This window comes from Somniosus microcephalus, chromosome 11 (assembly GCF_052327205.1).
Source record: "Somniosus microcephalus isolate GS21.2 chromosome 11, FLI_Smic_1.0, whole genome shotgun sequence".
In the NCBI taxonomy this organism is placed as follows: Eukaryota; Metazoa; Chordata; class Chondrichthyes; order Squaliformes; family Somniosidae; genus Somniosus; species Somniosus microcephalus.
Window position 1 is genome coordinate 70,544,355 of NC_140997.1, and position 25,301 is coordinate 70,569,655.

The window sequence follows — 25,301 nt, forward strand, 5'->3', positions numbered from 1 at the left end:
ATTCCAAATTTCTTCAGTCTCCTGAGGAAGAACAGGCGTTGGCATGCCTTCTTGGTTACGACGTCGATGTGATTGGACCACGTTAAGTCCTCGGTAATGAATACACCCAGGAATTTGAAGCTGCTAACCCTCTCCACCTCAGCCCCTTCGATGTAGATTGGGGTGTGTCCCTCCCCCTGCCGCTTCCTGTAGTCCACGATCATCTCCTTTGTTTTGCTGATGTTGAGGGAGAGGTTGTTGTACTTGCACCATTCTGCTAGGGCTCTTACCTCCTCCCTGTAGCCTGTCTCGTCGCAATCTGTGATCAGGCCTACAACGGTAGTGTCATCAGCAAACTTGATGATGGAGTTGGAGTTGTGCGTGGCCACGCAATCGTGAGTAAACAGGGAGTACAGAAGGGGGCTGAGCACACAACCCTGGGGAGCTCCCGTGTTCAGGATCAGTGTGGAGGAGGTGTTACTGCCTATTTTCACCACCTGGGGTCTGCCCGTCAGGAAGTCCAGGATCCAGTTGCATAGGGAGGTGTTAAGTCCTAGCTCACTGAGCTTGTTGACAAGCTTGGAGGGGATAATGGTATTGAATGCTGAACTATAATCAATGAACAACATTCTCACATAGGTGTTCCTCTTATCCAGGTGTGATAAGGCAGTATGCAGTACAGTGGCGATGGCATCATCCCTAGATCTGTTTGGGCAGTAGGCAAATTGGAGTGGGTCCAGTGTGTCAGGTAGTAAGGAATTAATGTAGGTTTTGACCAGCCTCTCAAAGCACTTCATGATGACAGAAGTGAGTGCTATGGGGCGGTAGTTGTTTAAACAGGTTACTTTTGTTTTTTTGGGAACTGGAATAACCGACGTCATCTTGAAGTGGGTGGGGACTACAGACTGGATCAGTGCTTCGGCCTCAGCTATTCACAATCTACATCAATGATTTGGATGAGGGGACCAAATGTAATATATCCAAGTTTGCTGATGATACAAAGCTGGGTGAGAATGTAAGTTGTGAGGATGATGCAAGGAGGCTTCAAGGGGATATAGACAGGCTAAGTGAGTGGGCAAGAAAATGGCAAATGGAATATCATGTGGAGAAATGTGAAGTTATCCACTTTGGTAGGAAAAACAGAAAAGCAGAGTATGTTTTAAATGGTGAGAGATTTGGAAATGTTGGTGTTGAGGGGGACCTGGGTGTCCTTGTACACAAATCACTGAAAGTTAACATACAGGTACAGCAAGCAATTAGGAATGCCAATGGTGTGTTGGCCTTTATTACAAGAGGATTTGAGTATAAGAGTAAAGATGTCTTACAGCAATTATATAGGGCCCTGGTGAGACCACACCTGGAGTATTGTGTACAGTTTTGGTCTCCTTACCTAAGGAAGGATATACTTGCCATAGAGGGAGTGCAACGAAGGTTCACCAGACTGGTTCCTGGGATGGGGGGATTGTCCTATGAGGAGAGATTGAATGGACTAGGCCTATATTCTCTACAGTTTAGAAGAATGAGAGGTGATCTCATTGAAACATGTAAAATTCTTACAGGGCTTGACAGGGTAGATGCAGGGAGGATGTTTCCCCCTGGCTGGGGAGTCTAGAACCAGGGGTCACAGTCTCAGAATAAAGTTCGATCATTTAGGACTGAGATGAGGAGAAATTTTTTCACTCAGAGGGTGGTGAATCTTTGGAATTCTCTACCCCAGAGGGCTGTGGAGGCTCAGTCGTTGAGTATATTCAAGACAGAGATCGATAGATTTTTGAATATTAAGGGAATCAAGGGATATGGGGATAGTACAGGAAAGTGGAGATGAGGTAGAAGATCAGCCATGATCTTATTGAATGGTGGAGCAGGCTCGAAGGGCCAAATGGCCTACTTCTGCTCCTATTTCCTATGTTCTTATATGGGCCAACAGGCTCGAGGGGCTGAATGGCCTGCTCCTATTCCTATGTTCCTAAGTTGCAGAGAAATACATCATATCATTTGTGTGCAACAAGAATGGCAGAAAGGACTGGAGTTTCCTCCGTGGATGCAACCCGGAAGTTAGACCATAAGTGCGGCCAGTGTCGTGTCCATTTTGCTGATGTTAAGTTACGCCGAGGTATCCTCCCAATCTCATTAGAATACGGCCAAATTTACAATGGGTGTAAATGGGCATAAATCAGCAGAAACAGTCGGGGCCCGAGGAAAGTGCTGATCCCACATCTTCTTCCTTAAGAATGCACGACAGGCACAGCATGTTTAGGAACTTGCAATCGGTGAAGTGTTTCAATTTTTAATGTGATTTATACTTATGTCACAAAAATGCATTAACAAAAACCAGAAAATACAGAGCTGGCCTTAGTGAGGATAAATTTAAACGAACACTCAAAAAATTGCAATAAAACACCAGAAGAATGATTTTCTTTCCTGCTGCGCATAAAAATCTAGTCATCAAGTGAAGAGACCATTCAAACAAGCGTAACTGGAGGATACTCGCCTTTGAGAGTTGGGGGTGTGGCCAGTTTTGTGGGCGGAGATCTGTTTGGGCTGAGGGTTTGACGGACAGATGCAAATGATCAAGGAGACTTGGGCATATTGTAGTTAAGCGCATAACTCACTTACGCCCAAAATTCAATGGCGCGAATGCAGAGGAAACCTCAGACCAAAGTCCCTTAGCAGAACACTGATGAAGGGGATTAAATAAAAGTTATTGGGGGTGAACTTTGTCTTGGGCAGTGCGCAAATTGAAAAATAGTACATCGCCAACCCGTTTTAAAATGGGGTGCCAATGCACTATTTCCTGTTTTGCGCTACACCCCCATTGAGTCATCTGCTGTAGTAAGACATCGGACATTAATAATGTTGGAGCAATGGGATCAAACTGCGTGGAAAGTAGTAGGAAAGATATTGGAAGAAATTTACATTAATCAATGGTGTTAAAAGTATGCATTTTTTAAAAATGCACAGAAATAAAAGTTGGAATTTAAATAAAAACACTGAAAAGAGTGCTTCTATTTATTTAGATTTCACTGTACTTTAGGCAGATGCTTTAGATTTTTAAGTGATGCTTTCATCTCTACATCATTAACAACTTAACATTTCTATAAAACCATTGTAAGCTCTCAGTGATGTGCAGTAATGCAATGACACTGTTGCTAATGGTCTGTTAGCCTGTGAAAGTACTATTTTCCAGCTAAGTGAGTTTATACATCTTATACCGGATATACCTAACTTAGAAAACAATGACACCGACATACAACATAATCCAATGAGCTCATTTTAAGTCAGTGACTCACTATCAGGAAAAGAATAGATCACGTCTACAGTGTGCTTGTTTCTTGCAATATTTTGTGCTATGGATCATCAAATACTTTTATTTTTTTTACAAAAAGGACCGCTTATGGCTCTATTAAAGGAGTAATTCTGCCATCTCTGGCATTTCTACCACTGATGGTGAAAAAAGCAAAAGCCTTGGACTGTTAATTTATACTTCGCCTGTCTTAAACAAAGGGCAGAACCAGGAGTGTTTCTGTTCCCTTGACAGACCTGACACTTGGGACTATACCCGTGGGAGACAGAATCTGCTCTTGCATCATGTTAGGAACTTTGGCTTCTTTTGAGGGGGAAAGAAACCTGCAATTGCCCTAGTTTCCCACCCTACACCCTGCCCCTCCTTCCTGCAACAGTTACACAGCTTTTCAAATGCAAAGTTTGCTCATTTACAAGATCATATGATAATTACAAATAAGAAAGGCCGTTCAGCTTAGCGTAATTTATCCATTCAGAAAGTACAGTGGCATCCAATTGTTTAAGTAATTCCAAGGGCTATTTTTGCCTCAACTAATAAATCTGGAAGTCTATTCTACGTGTGGAGTACTTCCTAATACATTTTGACTGTTTTGAACCTGTGTTCCATTGTTCTGCCCTCACAATTCAAAGTAATATTCTGGATTTACCTTTTCCATACCCTTAATTATCATAAAAATCTCCATAAATCACATCTCTTACATCTCCTTTCCAGACTAAAAAGCACAAGATTCTTCAGTCTTTCCTCGTTAAGCAAACCTTTGATACTGGGGGGGGGGGGGGGGGGGGGGAAATTCAGTTGTTTGCACCTCCCGTTAGCGCCTTAAGAGGGCACTAATGGGGCGCAAAGCAACTAGCGCCCGGGCGCGGCGATGTTTGCGCCGCTCGCGAAATTAACTAGACATTTTGCGATGGCGCTAAACACTACCGCCATGATTTCCTGCGCCAGCAGATCGTGACATCAGTCGAGTGCGCCACACCCCAGTAGCGCCCCGGACCGGATATTGAGTGGCGCCCCCTGCCTTACCGCCTGCAACGACAGGTTGAGGGGAGTGTTTTGCAGTCAGGAAGGGACTGGGGGAGCACTATTTAAAGGTGACCGCTTCCTGCCATTTCTTGTTGGTGACATTTTTGCACCACGCATTCTGAGAGAGAGCGAGAGACTTCAGGAAAGATTCAACACAGTGTGAAGGAGTTTTGTGTACTGAGCAGCACTTTGCTGGTTCATTTTGATTTGCCCTTCATTGCTTCGCCAGCGCTCTGAGGTAGCGCCTCGCTCCTTGGCCTTTGTGCCTTAAGACAGGTGTGTAGTGCCTGATTTAGCGCTCCAATCACCTCCAGGGGCGATAAAAACCAAGTTTGCCGTCGGAGGCGATAATTAGCGCCAGGTGCTAAACTTTGTGCACGGCCGATAATGGTGCCCCAAATGGGGCGATACTGAATTTTTCCCCCTAGGAATCATATTATTCATTGATCTCTGCACTTTAAAAAAATTCATTCTCAGGATGTAGGTGTGGCTGGCAAGGCGGGCATTTATTGCTCATCCCTGGTTGCCCTGTGAAGCTGATAGTGAGCCTTCTTCGTGAAACACTGATGTAGCAGTTTGATACAACTGCGAAGGCATGCTAGGACACTTCAGAGGGTAGTTAAGAGTCAGCCGTGTTGGTGTGTAACTGGAGTCACAAATAGGCCAGACAGGGTAAGGATGGCAGGTTTTCTTTCCCAAAGATCATTTGTGAACCAGTTGGGCTTTTACAACAATCAGACATGGTCATTTTTTTTCTAGGATCTGACGTTTCCCACCCCAAGCTTTTTAAAAAAAGTGAGGAAATTGCAGAATCGTTAGTCATAGTTTGCCCAAGCTCTCTCGATTCAGGAATTGTGCCTTTGGATTGGAAAATTGCAAATGTCAATCTAGTATTTAAGAAATGAGGGAGGGAGAAATCAGGTAACTATAGACTGTCAGTTTAACATCAATTGCGAAGAAATTACTGGAATCTATCTTCAGAGACAGAGGGGGAAAAATTCGGTTGATTTGTGCCTCCCGTTAGTGCCCTAACTCCGATCTTCAGTAATGCCCCCTGACTTACCTCCGGTTGCTATGTCCGACAGGATCAGGGGGGCCTACCTGCAGCCGGGGCGGCGCTAATTAAAGGGAAGATGCCAGGTGGCCATTTCTGTTGCTGGCTGCCTGCCAGCACCCGCCCGCTTTGCCGACCCCGGCCTTCTGAGCAGCACCCCCCCGCGGAGTGCCGGCGGTGCTCCGTGGGCCCGGCACTTCTCTTGAGTACCGGGCTCTTTTGCCGGCACTCCGATCCCTGGTGGCCCAGCTGGGCCCCGGGTCGTGCTGCAATAGGCCCCTCCCCTTTAATGAGGGAAGGAAGGCCTGCAGTACCGCAGCACGGCGTGCCGCAATATTCACTCGCAGCACTCCACGAGAAGGATAAATTGGCAATTACAGGCCAGTCAGTTTAACGTCGTGGTGGGGAAGCTTTTAGAAACAATAATCCTGGAGAAAATTAACAACCACTTGGACAAGCATGGACTAATAAAGGAGAGCCAGCACGGATTTGTTAAGGACAAATCGTGTTTGACTAACTTGATTGAGTTTTTTGATGAGGTAACAGAGAGGGTAGATGAGGGCAGTGCAATTGATCTTATGTATATGGACTTTCAAAAGGCATTTGATAAAGTACCACATATTAGGCTTGTTAGCAAAATTGAAGCACATTGGATAAAAGGGGCAGTAGCAGCATGGGTACAAAATTGTCTAAGAAATAGAAAAGAGAGTTGTGGTGATTGGTTGTTTTTCGGAATAGATGGAGGTATACAGTGGCAATCTCCAAGGTTCAGTACTAGGACCACTGCTGTTTGTTTTTCATCATAGAATCATAGAATGGTTACAGCACAGAAGGGAGCTATTCAGCCTGTCGAGCCCATGCCGGCTCTCTGCAAGAGCACCTCAGCTAGTCCCACTCCCCTGCCCTTTCCCCGTAGCCCTGCAAATTTTTTTCTTTCAGGTACTTAGCCAATTCCCTTTTGAAAGCCATGATTGAGTCTGCCTCCACCACCCTTTCAGGCAGTGCATTCCAGATCCTAACCACTCGCTGCGTAAAAGTTTTTCTTATGTCGCCTTTGGTTCTTTTGCCAACCACCTTAAATCTGTGTCCGCTGGTTCTCAACCCCTCTGCCACTGGAACAGTTTCTCGCTATCTACTCTGTCTAAACCCCTCATGATGTTTGACCTCTATCAAATCTCCTCTCAATCTTCTCTGCTCTAAGGGGAACAACCCCAACTTCTCTAGTCTATCCATGTAAATTAAGTCCCTCATCCCTGGAATCATTCTTGTAAATCTTTTCTGCACCCTCTCTAAGGCCTTCACATCCTTCCTAAAGTGCGGTGCCCAGAATTGGACACAATACTCCAGTTGAGGCTGAAAGAGTGTTTTATAAAGGTTCATCATAATTTCCATGCTTCTGTACTCGATACCTCTATTTACGAAGCCCAGTATCCCGTATAACCTGCCCTGCCACCTTCAACGATTTAGCACGTATACCCCCATGTCTCGCAGTTCATGCACCCACTTTAGGATTGTACCCTTTAGTCTATATTTCCTCTCCTCATTCTTTCTACCAAAATGTATCACTTCGCACTTTTCTGCATTAAATTTCATCTGCCACATGTCCGCCTATTCCGTCAGCTAGTCTATGTCCTCTTGAAATCTATCACTATCTTCCTCACTGTTCACTATACTTCCAAGTTTTGTGTCATCTGCAAATTTTGAAATTGTGCCCTGCACACCCACATCCAAGTCATTAATATATATCAAGAAAAACAGTGGTCCTAGAACCGACCCCTGATATACATTAATAACTTGGACTTGGGGGCACAGGTCACAATTTAAAAATGTGCATATGACACGAAACTTGGAAGTGTATAAACAGTGAGGAAGATAGTAATAAACTTCAAGAGGACATAGACAGGATGGTGGAATGGGCGGACACATGACAGATGAAATTCAACGTAGAGAAGTGTGAGGTGATACATTTTGGTAGGAAGAATGAGAGACCAACCATACATATTAAATGGTACAATTTTAAAGGGGGTGCAAGAACAGAGAGACCTGGGGGTGTTTGTGCACAAATCTGTGAAGATGGCAGGACAGGTTAACAAAGCAGTTAATAAAGCATATGGGATCCTGGGCTTTATAAATAGAGGCACAGAGTACAAAAGCCAGGAAGTTATGCTAAACCTTTATAAAACACTAGTTCAGACCCAGCTGGAGTATTGTGTCCAATTCTGGGCACCACACTTTAGGAAGGATGTGAAGGCTTTGGAGAGGGTTCAGAAGAGACTTACTAGAATGGTTCCAGGGATGAGGGAATTACAGTTGTGTGGATAGACTGGAGAAACTGGGGTTGTTCTCCTTGGAGCAGGGAAGACTAAAAGGAGATTTGATAGAGGTGTTTAAAACCATGAATAGTTTAGATAGAGTAAATAAAGAGGAACTGTTTACAATGGATGAAGGGTCAATAACGAAAGGGCAAAGATTTAAGGTGATTGGCAAAAGAACCAGAGGTGACATGAGGAAAAACTTTTTTACGCAATGAGTGGTTCGGATCTGGAATGCACTGCCTGATAGGGTGGTGGATGCTGATTCAATAGTAGCCTTCAAAAGTGAATTGGATAAATACTAGAAGGAGAAAGACTAACTGGATTGCTCTTCGAAAGAGCCAGTGCAGACTCGATGGGCCGAATGGTCTCTTCTGTGCTGTACTATTCTATAAGTCTATGGGGGGAAAATGTGGTTGCTTTGCGCCTAAGAGGGCACTAATGGGCCGCAAAGCAACTAGTGCCCGGGCGCGGAGCTGCCAACGCCTCCTGTGAAATTCAGCGGGAGGTTAGCGGCAGTGGTAACTGTTAGATGACGTCATCGCCGTGCACAGCGCCCCACTCACACCCCGGCCGCAATCTTCGGTAGCGCCCCCTGACTTACCGCTGGACGCTATGTCCGACGGGGTCAGGGGGACCTACATGTGGCCGGGGCGGCGCTATTTAAAGGGAAGGTGCCGAGCGGCCATTTTTGTTGCTGGCCACCTGCCAGCACCTGCCCGCTTTGCCGTCCCCAGCCTTCTGTGCAGCACCCGCCGCCCCCCTCCCCGCGGAGTGTCGGCTGCGCTCCGTGAGCACTTCTCTTGAGTGCCGGGCTCTTTTGCCGGCACTCCGATCCCTGGTGGCCCAGCTGGGCCCTGGGTCGCGCTGCGCAAGGCCCCTTCCCTTTAAGGAGAGGAAGGCCTGCAATATCGCGGCGCAACGTGCCACGATATTCCCTCGCAGCGCCCCAAGAGGGAGGCAGGGCGCTTCCAGTAGCATCCAGCTTCCCTCTTGGGGTGCTACCACTCAATTTCAGCCACGGGGGCGCTAATTTTAGTAGCGCCCCAGCGAAGTTAACGCCCCAAAGGGGGCGCGACTCAATTTCTCCCCCTATGAGTCTAAGATCCTGTCTGGAGTGCTGTGTTCAGTTTTAGGCACCAAAGCTCAGGAACAATATACTGGCCATGGAAGTGGTACAGTGCAGATTCACCAGAATGATACCAGGGTTTAAAGGATTAAGTTAAATGTTGCATAAACCTGGCCTGTATTCCCTTGAGTTTAGAAGGTTGAGGGATGATCTAATTAAGTTGCTTAAAATGATATGGGGTTCAATAGGGTAGATACTATTTCCTCTGGCAGGGGAATCCAGAATAAGGGCAGAATCTTAAAATTAGAGCTAGGCCATTTAGAAATGAAATCAGGAAGCACTTTTTCAAACAAAGGGTAGGAGAAATCTGAAACTCGCTCCCTCAAGGCTGTGGATGCTGTGTTAATTGAAATTGTCAAGACTGAGATCGATGGATTGTTAGGCTAACTGGCCTGTAATTACCCAGATTAGCTCTGTCTCCCTTTTTAAAAATGGGTACTATGTTGGCCACTCTTCAGTCCTCTGGCCCACATTCACACTCAATAGAGCCTTGAGTATAATTTCTAAGGCCTTTGCAATTTCCTACCTTATCTCACTAAGGAGCATAGGGCATAACACATGACGAATTGTTATGATCTGGAATGCACTGTCCGGAATGGTGACGGAAGCAGATTCGATGGTAACTTTTTTTTAAAAGGGAACTGGATATATACTTGAAAAGGAAAGATTTGCAGAAAGAGCAGGGGTGTGGAGCTAATTGGATAGCTCTTTCAAAGAGCCGGCACAGGCACGATGGGCTGAATGGCCTCCTCTGTGCTGTATGATTCTATGACATCTCATCGGGTCCTGACATCATGTCTTCCTTTGGCCTAACTTGTCTAAAATCTCCAGTACTGAAGGCGCAGTCTGACATCAGCACTGGACAGTTTGATCATGGCTTCCCTTGGTCTTATATTCTGCTGATTTGGCTAAGAAATGCTAGTCATCATTCTAATGGGTTTGTTGATTGCTTCTCCTGCTTCGACATGTTAAGCATCTAAATAGTCCCTTGCAACTTCATCCTTCGTTATTTCGACACCATTCAGTACCCATTTAGTTCTGAATTTAAAGGGTAACTGGGAAAGGGAATAAAAATATATAAAGTATACAGACACATGCATCACTAAAATCCTTCCAGGAACAAGTATTGAAAGAGTTAATTCAGAATCCATCATCAAAATAAGTGATAAGTACACAAACGTCCAAATGTCACATAAACAAATGTCAGAATTTACATACAACCAGGATTTTAAAATTCACAACAAAAAATGGAGGAGAAAAATTTAATTTACTTCAGTATCACAGATATCCTGATAATCTATGCAACGTGCACTCAATTTGATCAGGTTTCCCTAAAGTTGCTAATAAAAGCCAACTGACTCACAAATCTTTCAAGCAGTCCATTTGTTTCCTCAACAATTCAATCTAATAAAAATAGAATGAACGTATCCAGAACCAAGATTTCATTTTTCGGGAAAATGATTTGACATACCAGGAATGTCTCTAATAAAAACAGAAAATGCTGGAGACACTCAACAGGTCAGGCAGCATCTGTGAAGAAAGAAACAGGTTCAGGTTTCGTCTGATGAAAGGTTATCGACCTGAAATGTTAACTCTGTTTCTCTCTTCACAGATGCTGCCTGACCTGCTGAGTGTCTCCAGCATTTTCTGTTTTTATTTCAGATTTCTAGCATCTGCAGTATTTTCTTTTTATTGCAGGAATGTCTCTAGTTCTATTTTAACCCTAGCCGCCCAGTGGAAACCACGTTAAGCAGTTACTTTCTATCAGGTGACTTACCTGCCAATGTCCTGCCCAGATCCTGCCATTTCTGATTTTTACTGGCACTTCTGGACAGGCGGCTAAGCCACCTGTCCAAATCCACTGGGGTCCTTCTTTAAATATGCAGATTGGGCTCAGATGACGTCCCAACTCCAATTTTAACACCCCCAAATTTAAAACTTGTGTTTTGCTGCCAGGTGAAGGCCTGTCAGAAGAGGTTTGTAAGCAGAAGAGGCCATTCAAAGTAAGTTTTTTCCTTTTTCTTTCTGGGGCCAGGAGGATCAGGGGTGCTCTGCCAGGCCGCACAAGGAACATTGAGCCCCCCCCTACTCCAGAGGCCCCCTTTTACCTACCATGGGACAACCCTAGAATCCCTGTCCCCACACCTACCTGGTGTGAAATTGGGTACAAGGGATGCAGTATTAAAATTTCCAGACAACACATAAAATAGGGAGCATGGTTGACTCTGAAGAGGACTGTATAACTTCAGAGCCACAATTTTAACTCAGCCTTCCCGACAGGAATAGTAGGTGTAGGAGGCTAAAATGGCGGCCGGGCAGAGACGCTGCTTTCTCCCAGTACATCTGTTTCTTGCCATCTTTTTGGTTTTTGGGAGCGTGGCAGCTGCCCGCCACAGGCAGGGGCCCCATAATTATTAATGTGTCAGGGTCTGCTGACATCATTTGGGCCTCAATGGAATTTTAACTCAGAGATATGTGAATTGTGCACAGTCTTCAAGCCACCAGTAAAAGCCGGTGGCAAGCAACATCGGACCAGAAGAGGCCCAGGTAAGTATTCACGTTTTAAATTTTTCAATGGTCAGGAATTGTTCTCTTCCTGGTCCAACATGGAAACCTTGAGCATCCTCGACCCCGGATGTCCCTCCCCCTCCTCCGGCCACAATCAGCCAGGACCCCCACCCTGCATGACCTACCTTGACGGGGAACCGGCTGCGCGATTTACCACCCCCGCCCGCCAGCCTCCACGTCATCCCCGTTGCCTTCAGGCGGGAGTCAGGAAATTTAAATGAGGCCCAAGAGGTAAAATCTCCTGGGCCTTTGCTGGGAGGGCAGGCAGATGGATTGTGCCTGCTTCAGCCCCTGAACCCCCAATTCCTGCCCCAGTTAAAATCGGGGTTTAGGACACAGACAATTAGTAGATTGAGCACATTTTAGGAGAAAGAATATGGAGAGGACATAAGATAAATGGTAAAACTTTAAAAGGATTAGAGAAGCAGATTGTTTTAGGGATTCAGGTATAAGCGTCTTTAAAGGAGGACAAGTTGATAAAGCTGTAAAAGAGCATATGGGATCATAGGCTTTATAAATTCAGGCATAGCACAGAAAAATAATGGTAAACCTATGCCACATACTGCGTCCAGTTTTGGGCCACTTGCTTTAGGAAGAATGTGAGGGCCATGGAGAGAGTGCAGAAGAGATTCACTAACATGGTACCATGAACCAGAAGCTTTAGTTATGAGAAGAAGCTAGAGAGACTGGGGCTCCTTCTATCAGAACAAAGACGGTTAGAGGAGATCTGACTGAGGTGCTCAAAATTAAAAGGTTTTTTGTTAAGTTAAATTTGGAAAAACTATTTCGAGTGACGGGTGAATCGCTAACCAGAGGGTATAAATTTAAGATCAGCACCAAAAGAATGAAGGAAGAAGTTAGATTTCTTTTTAAAGCAAAAAGTTGTTGAGACATGGAATGCCCTACCAGAAACAATGGTGGAAGCAGAATCCGTAATAACTTTTAAAAGGGAAGAGGAAAATTATTTGAAAAATACATTTTTAAAGGGTTTGAGGAAAGAGCAGGGTATAAGTGGATGGTTCTTTCAGAGCCAGTAAAGGTGCAATGGGCCAAATGGCCTTGTATACTGTATAATTCAAAGATTCTAGGAGTTGTAAGTAGGGCCAATGGAACTGTATTAGTGTTCTCTTTCTCCCCGTCCCTCGGCAGGCGATATGCCTACAGATAGCATTCTCGGACAACGACCTGAAAAAGCACTTCATTTCCCAGGACAAAAATTCTGGCTGTGAAAACACTGGGATGTGGCAAATACAGAAAATTATAATGTTCTGCCAGAGTTTACTCAGATTTCATTTCAACGACAATTTTAGTAGCAGAGTAAAGCAGTTGCAATAAAGACCTGAATCCAGAGTGAAGCAAAGTGTATCTGAGGGGCCAGTCTCAGACAGCACATGGTGAGTAAATCCAACACAGTCACACTGGATGTACGCTGACCAAGGGACCCTGTGGACCACTGGTTCACATTTTAAACCTATCTGTAATTAATTTAAACATTTAAATAGCGTAAATGCTGCTGCAGGAGGAGCTTTACCCATGCATGAGCAGAGCTCTCTCCTTGGGAGGTTTTAGCCAGACAGGGTGAACAGGGTGTTCCCTTGCTGAAACCCAAACTGCAGCTACCGATGGGAAACAGTCTGAATGCACTCTCCCTCAGACTCAACACTAGAAAATGTGGCATCTCTTTTGGAACAACTGCAATTTTGTGAGTGGAAGGCGAAAAAGGAAATGGTGCAGGATTTACATCCCAGGAATAATAATTTTAGTGAGTTAACTTGGAGATTGATTTTCCTGCAGAAAGGCACATCCTTTAACTGATTTAACTTAATCCTCAGTGCTACTACCCAAGGTAACTGAAGAAATAACCATTCTCAAGCACTGAAAGCCAGTAGCAATGCATGTGATGGCCCTGCCTAAACTGCACCATATGTTAATCAGAGGAGACACTTTTTGGAGGGGCGTGCAGCCATAATATAGTTGTGCCTGGAAGGTCTTGCTGCATCATTTCCTTTGGTAGCCTATAACAAATATCAACACCTTTTAAATATAAATTTACATTACTAATGCACAAAAAAAGAAAAAAATCAGAACATTATTTTTGCCTTGCAGTTTCTGTTCAAGAAATACTTCTCATTGTTAAACTACTTCAGCACAGCTGCATCACCACGGTGGGGTAACATGTTCCAGGGACTTCACAAACCCCAGGTAATGTGCATGCAATCTACAATAAGCTTGATTCAGTATGGAGCAAACCAGTCTAAAACCATGACACATGAATTTTCAGTAATACAAGGCCATCATTAGGTTTTTTAAAAATGGCCTTTTGTATTCAGTGAATTCTGGTAGGCTGAATAAGGTTCCGAATGGATCAGAGTTCAAATTGCTAAAAAAAAATTAAACTGACTTAAAATTCAGTTGTGTTGTCTCAGACACACACACAGAGTTGGGAATGGAGCAATTTTGATCAAACTGTAACAAGAAAAAAGAAATTGGGATGAAGCATAATTCTTGGACTGCCATGATAGTAGCCCATCTCACCACTGATACTGGTCATATTTACAGAGCCTTTCTCAATATTCAATATACAGTAACAAATCTTATCTCAAATACTGGGCATAGTGCTGAGAAACAAAAAGTTATTTCTCATCTGCAAGATACACATGGGTGTGGCTTACCAATGCTAATTTACACTTACATATATAGCGCATTACATCACAGAGTAACATTGATATAATACATCTCTACACCACGAGCTCATTTAATTAACCGTATGATCAGAAATGTAAAAAAGGATTCGAGTATTTTAACACAGATACTGAAGAGAATCTGCTCAGTCAGCAGTGAGGAGTGCAGGCTTGGTATTGCAGGAAATCCACTGTACAGCTCTTCAAACAAAGGATGGGCTTCTGGATTTGAAATTTTAAAAGCAAAGAACAGTAATTGAAAAACTCTCGTCTCACCTTTGTAGCATACTGTCAGCCACATAAGTTCCAGGAGCTGGCTGCCAAACTCACACACATCCAAGCCCAGCATGGTAATCTTTCTCCAAGCAGTGTGGATGCTGACTCACTCAAAAAAACCGAGCACAATAAAAAAAAAACAACAACCAGAACAAAATATCCTTTTACACTGCACCCATAAAGTATATGAAGAGAAAAATATCAAAAAAAAGTAATCCTGGGAAAGAGAATTTCACATGCTACACACTGACTGCAATGAAACTGTAAGGAACTGTAATGTAAAAATCCTATTCGTCTGCAGACGCTATTGATTTGCCGGCTGCCCTAATGCTATGCTGCTCTCAACTCCCATCAGTCATTATCTCGCAGATGTCTATGATCTCATCTCCCTCCCACCACATGCAGCACACACTTGAATACAAACACAAAGCTTCCCCATGTAGAGAGAATATGTAATGCTCCCAATTCACTGACTGGTATTTCTAATCCTGAGCTTTGTATAACACCGCTATGCTACCTGGGAAAATGTAATAATATATCCTTAGCAATGCAGACAAGCACTGCTCTCCAGCAGTGTTAAAGGAGCCATGCAATGGTGCACACAATAAACAAGAAATCTCCTGTATTTAAACTGTGCTCCTCCATTTCCTGAAGGAAATCTTCCACATAAAAAGTATATTTGAAATTGCGATTAGAATAATTTAGTAAAACTAAGGTTAACTTGCTCCTGTTTATGCCAAAGTAAATTCTTCCAAATATATAGGGAGCATTGTTTTAATTTCCTCACATCCTCCCCTCCCCCATCACTGCATCACCTGTTCACACAACCGCACAAGATTAAAATAAGATTTACTTTCTAAACTAGAATATTCATGAAGCAAAATATTACTGTAAATGTTTTGCTGCCTGAACTATTAACCCAAACCCCCCTCTAAAAATGACAAATCTGCTACGTGCAAAATGATATTTCAAAGTATATTCTGCATAATTTATAAGCCTAACCATAAACAAGGATGCAGAACATTTTATATTTGCTTCTCACAGCCATTGGACATTGCTTTATGTGCACATCAATGATGATTTGTTTACATTACAATTACAGTAACAGCAGGTTTTTTTGTGCAATACTTCAGCAACAAGACTTAAGCAGTTACACACTAGACTCTGTTCAACAAGGTTGAAAATTACATGATTATAGCTATCAATCATTCAAGCTCACTTGCTTCAGTTTTGATTTTAATTCGAGCTCTTTTGAGCCACAAGATGAAGTAGGATGCGAAGGCTGGGATTTCCAGCTCACAGGAGGGACAAAGTGACATCATCCCACTTGAAATGTATTTTTTGTTGCTAATCAGAGGCAAAATGCTGGTAGTTTTGGAGCAGTTTGTGATCAGTTGGTCCCCCCAACTGAGAAGGTTCTGTGAAAGGGAAGGATTCACAAATGCTATACGATGCAGTATATACATCTCATTTAACACAACTGAACACACCCATAAATACCCCCTTTTGTCCAACTCTGCAACAGAGTCCCAGGCCTTGATATTAACTACCGCCGCCCCCCCCCCCCACTGCCCGAATATTGGGGTGACCGAGTGACTGGCCCTGGAGAGGCGGGGCACTTCATTATCATATTTAATTCAGGCTCCCACGGTGCAATTGGGAGCCCGATTTAAAATTCACTGCTGCTACGTGGGTTTCCCAGGGGTCGGGAAACCCGGCAGTGAAAGGGAGGCGGGAGCTGTCGGCTCCACAAGGTAAATGCCTTTTCCAGCACTCCCTGTGGGCCAGCAAGAGCAGGAGTGCTCCCCCAGCCCCTCAAGGGAGGCTTCGGCTTCCCCTGACCCCTAAAGGAAGCCTTTACACATCGCGGCCTCCTGCCCCGCTCCACATCACGACCTCCTCCCCCCAGCCTTGTTTGTCGAGCTCCCCACACCACCCCCGCCCCGATCACCAACCTTCTCCCTCCCCACCACATCTCCTCGATTGCTGGGGCCCATCTCCACGGATCCCGGCTGCAGCCTCCTGCCACCGGTGTTCCCGCCCGACTGCCAGCCAGGCTGTCAACTTGGCCGACTGCTGGGCGGGAAGCGAAACAAAAAAATCTATAACGAGGTCTTGCCATTCCCGGCCTCACAGGTTCTTTGAAGTTTTCAGCCTTCCTCCCCACCCTCCCGTGAAAGCTTCCTCTCTTTCCTCTTGCCCCAGCCTGCAACCTCCCCCTAATCACTTTCCCCTAATCCAAGTCTCCTAACAATTCTAGCACAGGACTCCTGTCCTTCTACAATTTATCAATCATGTTCCCCCTCCCCGCCCTCTTCAAGCTCATCTCATCTATGAGGCCTGCCTCCTGCTCCCTACCTAGATTTCCTCTCCATTCAATTCCGGATCACTCAACTCGCCCTCCTGGCCCCCATGCCAGCTAATATCCATGGTTTCCTTTCCTCAAGTACCATCCCTCTGCCGTTCAGAACTGACACCATCACTCCTTCCTCAATAAACACCCTTGACCCGTCCATCCCCTCCAACTGCCGTCCATCTTCAGCGTCCCTTCATTCTCCAAGGTCACCGTCTCCCAGCTCCATGCACCTCTCCTCCAAAACTCGCTGCTCAAATCCCTCCAATCTTGCCTTTCTTATAGCACTGAAACTACCTTAGCTAAAGTTACAAACAACAAGATCTGTGCCAGTGACCATGGTGCACTGTCCTTCCTCGTCCTCAACCTTTCTGCAGGGTTCAATATGATTGACCATGCCATCCTTCACCAATGCCTCTCCTTTGTGGCCTGTTTCTATGCTGTAACATTCTGTGAACACATAAAGCATTTAATTCTGCTCATGTCAAGCTATCCAAACTAATACGACAGGACAAGATCAGAGGTCAGCCTTGGATCAGTGGTAGCGCTCTCATCTCTGAGTCAGAAGGCCATGGGTTCAAGCTCCACCCCAGAGACTTGAGCACTTAATCCAGGCCGACACTTCAGTGCAGTATTGAGGGAGTGCTGCACTGTCGGAGGTGCCATCTTTCAGGTGAGGCCATACACCGAGGCCCTGCCAACAGCTAATGCGAATAATGCTTACAGCTCACCCATCATATGGAAATGAGGTGCCAACCTGAAATTGGTTTCTGCTTCTCGCCAACGTTATCAGGCAGACACTGCGGATACTCCGGCCACTTCACGTCCATTTAGGGTGTAAGTTGAAAATTGCCCACAGTGATTGTTTTTGCCTAGCGCATCACCAAGACCTGACCATAACATATATAAAAGCAAAATACTGCGAATGCTGGAAATCTGAAATAAAAACAGAAAATGCTGGAAATACTCAGCAGGCCAGGCAGCATCTGTGGAAAGAGAAACGGAGTTAACGTTTCAGGTTGATGACCCTTTGTCAGAACTGGAAAAAGTTGGATATGGAACAGGTTTTTAAGCAAGTGTAGGGGCAGGGAAAGGGGGGGGGTGGGAGGGGAGGAAAGAACAAAAGGGAAGGTCTGCAAGGCACCATCATCCCTTTTGTCTTTTAATCTCTCCTGCCTTCCATCCTATCACAGACCTTCCCTTTTACCACCAGATGCATTATCGAGCAAACCATTGGATTGCTGAAGATGCGCTTCAGATGCCTCGATAGATCAGGTGGAGCCCTACAGTACTCAGCAGCCAGGGTCTCCAAAATCGTCATGGCATGCTGTGTGCTTCACATCATGGCATAGCGTCGTGGCTTGCCGATTCCGCAGGACCAAGAGGCTCCTCACAGAACCGCCTCGGATGAGGATGATGCTGAGGAGGAGGAGGAGGAGGAGGACGGAAACGAGCATCCTGCAGAGGCCCGCCAATCGGCGGCACCAATGCGCGAGAACATTGCTGGCCGGAATGCAAGGAATGCACTCATCCTGGCCAGATTTGCATAGCCTGGTACATCAAACACTGCAGCCTCACTGCTTCTTAACTGACCATGGACAGTGGCCCATGCCTACACATTCCTACCTATTTGACCAGCTTGCTGACATCTGCAAGTTATCCTAAGGCCTCTATGTGATATCCCCATTCGCCAAATGACAGATGCCATAACTGCAGCAGTTGCCACCAGATTTTTTATGTACAGGAAAATGATGGCATTAAAACTATTTACAAGACTTTTCACCCAAGTGACTACCCTTGTGATTAGTGGTGCTTTATTTTTCTCTTATGCGTGCTCCTACGTAGTGGTACCACTGTGGCTTCAGCAGATGTGGAGGCCCCTTGCTCATTTTCCTGCTGCGCCTGTCTCGACACCTTTGGCGGGCGTCCTCTGGGGTGGCGAGCCTGTGAGGGCTCGCCAGCAGTCTGCTGCGCCTGCGGCTGTGCAGGGCTTGAGACTCCTATCTCACTGGGGTGTGGACTCCGGCGGGGCTCTGACCGAGGGCTCTGAAGTGGCATGGAAGTGTGAGCGCGTGGGGAGGAGCCCCCACTTACTTGAGGTGTGCCAACAACCTCCCTCTCATGGGTCAGCTCCCCCTCAGCGCCTGCAAATGGCTGGAAAGCACCTTGCTGAACATCAGGGGGGCCATGGGGACTCGTCTCAGCACTGGAAGTCCTGCTCAGAGGGACTTCCATGAAGGTCTGGTTTCGGTGCTCAATAGATGCCCATCGCTCCTCAAGAGATGCCATTCTATTCAGAGCACTCACCATGTTTTCGACACCCTGGCAACTAAGCTCCTCCATGGCCGCAGCCCTCCTCTCCTCGGCCGCAGCCAGCCTTACCACGGAGGTTGCCAACCTTTCCGTGGTGATGCTTTCATGCGCCAATGACTCCACTGAGGCTCTGCTCATGCTCGCCATGGACTCCTCCATTCGCTCCACACTCGCAGCGACCCTGGAGACAAAACCTGCCAGAGACTCCTGCATCTGTGCATGGAGATCCATCACCTCCTCTCTTGCGGATGGACCCAGAGGCATAGGGTCAACATGCAGCTGAGCTGAGAGAGACCTGCGCCCTCCGACGAGGAATCTCCACTGCTGTCCCTGTCTCCACACTCTGCTGATGCTCACTTGTGAGCTGTGATACACCAGGTGACAATACTACTCTATGTCCCGAGGGTCCCACCGAAGTGTGAGTGTCTGCGCTGGTGCTGGGTGCACTTACTTCTGCTGACACTGCGCCCTCAGAGGCTGGAGCTTCCTCTGAGGAGTCTGGCTGCAAAGCCTCTTCCTCCTCGGCAGTGGCGACGAGGGCTCCGGATGGTCCTGTGGGGGAGTAAAGGAAAGAGTTAGAGATGTGATGCCAAGGCTACTTGCACATTGGATTTGGCATATGCTCAAAAGTCCAAATGATGTGGCTTCAGAATCATATCAGCAACTCATGCTATGTCAATGATAGAGATGGGGAACTATTCTGTCACCAGCTTGCGGGCTTGCTCCTGTCTCTCCTGCCCCAGCATCCACAGGCACGTCAGCCCCAGCAATCTCGATCGCAACTTCCTCCCAGGGGCTCAGGTGGGCGACTGAGGGTGGTTCTCCTCCAGTCCTTGCACACTCTCGTCTATTGTGAGCTCTCTTTTCCTGCAATGAGAGAGACAAGTGGAGTTTGAGTGAGAGTGCAGGAGTGAGTGTAGAGATTGCATAGCATAGATACTTAGAAGGAGACAAAGATGTTGTGAGGCTGCAAGACCAAGGGCCCTCCCTGTGTGTTGTCAGTTGTATTCCAAGCATCAGAGTGAGAGGCAGTGTGAGGGCTGGATGGTGGAATAGTTATGTGAATGTGAGCATAGAGAGATAGGGAATGGGTAAGGGTGCATGGATGTGACTGTGAAGTGGGATGTGGAGGAAGAGATTGCTGAAGCGGAGTGCTGTTGGGGAAAGGCAATGGGGATCAGGTTGAGGGAGATGGAAACTTTGTACTTACTTTCCCTGTGCGGTGAAGGTCATGGAAGCGCTTCTTGCACTGCATCCAGATGCGACGGGTGACTCCCAGAGAGTTGACCTCTGCAGCCACCTCCATCCAGGCAGCCCTGGTCTCTTTGGGAGGCCTCTTCCTCCCAGAGCGAGGGTAGAGGACCTCCCTGTGGGCCCTTACCCCATCCACCAAGGTCTGCAGTGACGTCTCTGTTGCGTTTGCAAAGATAATCCAGAGGCCGTATGCAGAGCTCAGTTCATGTTGCTTTTAATGGCTGATCCAAACACACTCTCACAGGCCAAAGCAATCGAATACCTATATCCAATGTCAGACACAATACAACGATAACAGCACTATCAAACTCCATGTGCTCAGGCCAAGGCAATCGAGTACCTATCACCAATGTCAGACATAACATTTCCTCCCCCCTCACAGAATTTCAAACATGAAATGTAGTGACAAAGTCCTGTAGGTGGCCAGGGCGAGAACGTGTACTAACAGGCTGAGGTGCGGACTGGTGAAGAGCAGGCCGAAGTGGGGACTGGTGAGGAGCAGGCTGAGACACAATATCTGCTTGAGAGTTGGCTGGCTGAGCCACATGTGCATCCCGCCACTCTGGGGGTAAGGCTTGGGGATTAGGTCCGTATAATCCCGCATCAGGGGGTGCTGGCACCTTCTGAAGGCGGCTGGCATGCCACCAAGAGCCGTCAGTGAGGCAGAAAGTGGCTGGTCCAAGTTGGCGGCTGATTTGGAGAGGGGAGGACCAGAATGAGGCCATCTTACTGTTGCGGTGAGGCCTGCGGACTCTGACCCAATCGGAGACTGAGATGTTGGGCGCCTTGGCCCTCTTTGACTGGTCAAAGCGGAGTTTCATCTTCTCCTGCTGTCTAGCGACTGTGGCTTGAGCCCGTGGAGCAGGGCTCTGAGCTAGCGAGGGGCGGAGCCTGCCAAGGGGCATGAGCTCACAGCCTAGCATGAGGGATGCGGGTGAGACCCCTGTAGTGGAATGCTGGGAGGCTCTGTAGTGCAGCAGTGTGTGGAGGAGGGCCTTGTCAAACGCACACCCCTGGGATAGGTGTGCTCTGAGGCCATTTTTCAGTGTCTGGTTAAAACGCTCCACCTCCCCATTTGACTCGGGGTGACAGTATGTGACGGATGCCCTTGCTCTCAAGGTAAGAGGAGAGTTCCGAAGAGACCATTTGGGGGCCATTGTCTGAGGTGATGGCCTTTGGATGCCCCCAGCGGGAGAAGAGGGACTCAAGGATATCGGTGATGACCCGAGAGGTGACGGAGCCCACGGCAGTGACCTCTGGCCATTTTTAGTGCAGGTCATAGGTCACCACTAGGAACCGTTGATGGTGGGGGACACCATGGACCTCCCCACAGACGTCCAGCTGCAGGTGCTCCCAGGGCTGAGAGGGCCAGGCAAGGGGTTGCAGGGGTGGAGGAGCTTGGTGGCCAGTCTTGCCACTTACAAGGCAGGCTGCACAGTCCTTGACCAGGGCCTCAATTTCCCTGTCAATACCCGGCCACCACACTAGGTCTCGGCATCGTTGTTTGAGCTTCACTATGCCTAAGTGGCCCTCGTGCGCCATGGATAAAATACGCACACGAAGGGCACTTGGGACCACAGTGCAGAGCCCACGTGCAACACAGGAGTCATTCCAGCAGGAGAGCTCCTCTTTAACTCTGGAGTAGGCAGACAGTTCCTCAGGCACCTTGCGAGGCCAGCCATCTCTGATGAAGGTGCACAGCTGGGAGAGGGCCGGATCCTGTTCATAGGCCTCTTTGAGCTCCTGGAGAGAGACTGTGGTTTGGAGAGGCGTGTGCAGCATCTGGACGATATCCTGTTCCACATGTTTAGACCCGACGAGTGGGGCTGGGGCAGAGACAGTGCGGGAGAGCAGATCTGCAACAACATTGTCACGTCCTGGTGTGAACTGGAGACTGAAATTGTATTGGCGGAGGCGGTCAGACCAGCGGTATAGACGCAGTGGTCTCTGGCCTGTGCCGGATGTCGACAGCAGGGCAGTGAGAGCCTGGTGATCTGTTCGCAGGGTGAAGGCACGGCCATACATGTATAGGTGCCACCGCTCACATGCCCAGACGCACGCCAGCGCCTCACGCTCGCCTACTGAGTACTTCTGTTCAGTGGGGCTAAGGGCTCGGGAGGCAAAGGCAATTGGTTTCTCCACTCCATTCTGTATCTGCGATAACACCGCCCCCACAGCTGCAGCGGATGCGTCGCAGGTGACGAGGGTGGGGCTGGTGACGTCAAAGTGAGCCAACACTGGAGGCGACGTGAGCTGCGATTTGAGGAGGCGAACAGCTTCCGTACAGGCTTGTGACCACACCCAGAGCTCATCCTTTCGCAGGAGCTGGCGCAGTGGGGCTGTGGTGGCTGAGTACTGGGGCAAAAACTTCAGGTAGTACCCAGTCATGCCAAGGAAGGAGGCAACCTGTGCTGCAGAGCTGGGTTCTGTGATGCTGTGAATGGCATCCACGTTTGACTGGAGTGGGGATATACCGTCAGCCGACAACCGAAACCCCACAAATTCGATCTCTGAAACAGCAAAGACACACTTTTCGCCATTCAGTGTGAGCTTGTGTTTTGCTAGAGCCATGAAAACTCTGTGAAGGTGTTCGTCGTGAGTGGAGGTCGAGGGCCCATTTACGACGATGTCATCCAGGTCGATGGCCACCCCAGGAATGCCCGCGAGCACAGAGGACATCACCTTTTGGAAGCAGCTGGGTGCAGAGCTAAGTCCAAATGGCATCCTGGTATACCGAAAGACACCAGCATGTGTCACAAAAGCAGTGAGGTCCCTGCTGCTGGGGTGGAGGGGAACCTGTAGATAGCCCTGTCGAAGGTCCAGTTTCGAGAACAGGATGGAACCATAGAACTGCGCTGTGAGTTCCTCTGATGTGGGCAGTGGGTATTTGTCAGGGATTACGGCCTTATTCACTGTTCGAAGATCGACACAGATGCGTAGACCACCTGACTTTTTCGTTGCGACCACCAGGTTGGAGACCCATGGGGAGGCATCAACTGGTTCGATGATGCCAGCTTCCAGTAGCTGCTTTAGTTCAGTTGTGACCCCGTCATGGAGAGCAAGCGGGATGCGGCACAGTGGCTGAATGACAGGGGTAACGGTGGAGTCACCCATCGGCTGGTGGGTGAAGGCAGTCAGGCAGCCCAGACCCTCGAAGAGTGCTGGCCATGTTTGGCGCCACGGTGAGGCGACGTGCAGAATCGCAGACCCGCTGGTGTCCAAGAGAGAAAAACCCAGGTCAGTGAAAAGATCCAGTCCCATCAGGTTAGCTCCTTGGCATGCCACATGAAAACAAAAATCTGGCAAAACTTTTGTTCCATAGCGTACAGTGAGGTTGACTGAGCCCACTAGTCCAATTTTTGAATTACCATACCCGCAAAGGGCAGTGGAGGGCGCAGAGAGTGGCAGGGAGCTGAAAAAGCGTTTGAATGTGTCCACATTCAGCAGTGAGACGCTGGCACCGGTATCTAACAACAGAGGGATGCACACATCATTCAGGTTAATTGTGCATGACTTGAAAGCCACTACTGGCCCAGAGCTCACATTGTGAATTATAGGCCAACTGCTTGAGGACTGAGACTGTTCATTTGTAGCAACAGGGCAGAGCGGCAGACATTGGCAAAGTGATTTTGTTTTCCACAATTGCGACAGGCTTGGCCGCGCGCGGGGCAATTCTGCGCTCTGGTAGCATGTGTACAAGATCCGCAGTTTCCACACTGTTGCCACGGTAGCGTGCATTGCTGCCGTCACGCGTGTATTACAGTGTCAGAGCTGTCGGGGCTGAGGGCACTGTCACTGGGTGTGTGTGCTAGTTTCGCTGCACATTCGGCTGCAGACTCCACTTGAAAGGCAATGTTGACTGCCTGTGACAACGACAGATCGTCGGACTCGAGTAACAGTCTTTCACGCACTCTCACGTTGCTGGTGTGCTCTATTAGTTGATCACGCACCATCTCGTCTTGTAGTGCACCGAACTTGCACGAGCTAGCTAACCCCCTCAAATTAGCCATGTATTGATGCACCGACTCGCCGGGGAGTTGGTGACACTATCTAAAAATGAATCGCCGCAGGAGGGCACTTTGTGGGGCAGAGAAGTGTGTGCTTAACAGAGCCACAGCCACATCATACATTTGAATTGAGTCTGCTGCGCATAATGTCCCAAGAACACGCTGGCCCTCCGCTCCCAAGCAATGGGATAACAGTGCCTTTTTCCGTGCGTTACTCACATTTTCTAGTCCAAGAGCAATGAGGTAGGTTTCAAAGGACTGTAACCAGCGAACCCATGGGATCAGGGGCTCACCGGGTAGTGCAAAGAAGGGAGGAGGTGGTGGAAGAGAGATTTCAGCCATCCTCATCGCCAAATGTTGCGTTTGCAAAGATAATCCAGAGGCCGTATGCAGAGCTCAGTTCATGTTGCTTTTAATGGCTGATCCAAACACACTCTCACAGGCCAAAGCAATCAAATACCTATATCCAATGTCAGACACAATACAACGATAACAGCACTATCAAACTCCATGTGCTCAGGCCAAGGCAATCGAGTACCTATCACCAATGTCAGACATAACAGTCTCATTGAATTTGGCAGCAGCTCGGCCTCTGCCACTGGCAGCAGCTTGTGTAGGCTCCTCTGCCATTCTGCAAGAGTGGTTGAGAAGCCTGCAGAGGTGGAGAAGCTTGCTGGAGACTTTAAAAGCACCACGAATGATGACATCATAATGTGGGGCTTTCTGACTGGAAATGGACAATTAGCAAGGCTGTCCACACGCTGGAACTTAATTGGCCACTTGAGGGAAAATTGTGTGCAGCTGGCTGACCCATTTTTTTTGAGTCGGAACCCGACATTCGGGGAACCCGAAAATTTCCCGCACAATCCAGAAAACCGGGCCCGTTGTGTCTGCAAGAAACCTTTTGGGATGAGGAGATCCTAGAAAGAGTTCAGAAGGTTTGGAAGGGAGAGGTGTTTGCAAGTTGTGCAAACAATAACCGTAGAGGGGTGGCTGTTTTGGTGAGTCCGTCCATAGAAGAGAACGTTGCCTTGGTGGACAAGGAGAC

The 25,301-nt window shown here is 47.5% G+C and overlaps 1 protein-coding gene across 3 annotated transcripts in view; it reads right to left on the reverse strand.

The window, feature by feature from the left end:
* arhgdig (Rho GDP dissociation inhibitor (GDI) gamma) overlaps nt 1-25,301 on the reverse strand; it is a 150,560-nt gene that overhangs the window by 81,798 nt on the left and 43,461 nt on the right. Inside the window, exon 1 of one of the 3 annotated variants that reach the window (XM_086000847.1) lies at nt 14,327-14,783. The exons of the other annotated variants lie outside the window; for them this stretch is intronic. Within the exon in view, the coding sequence (XP_085856973.1) occupies nt 14,327-14,399 (73 nt within the window). The 5' untranslated portion in view covers nt 14,400-14,783. Of the gene's footprint in view, nt 1-14,326; nt 14,784-25,301 lie in introns of those variants that run through there. 3 annotated transcript variants of the gene reach the window in all.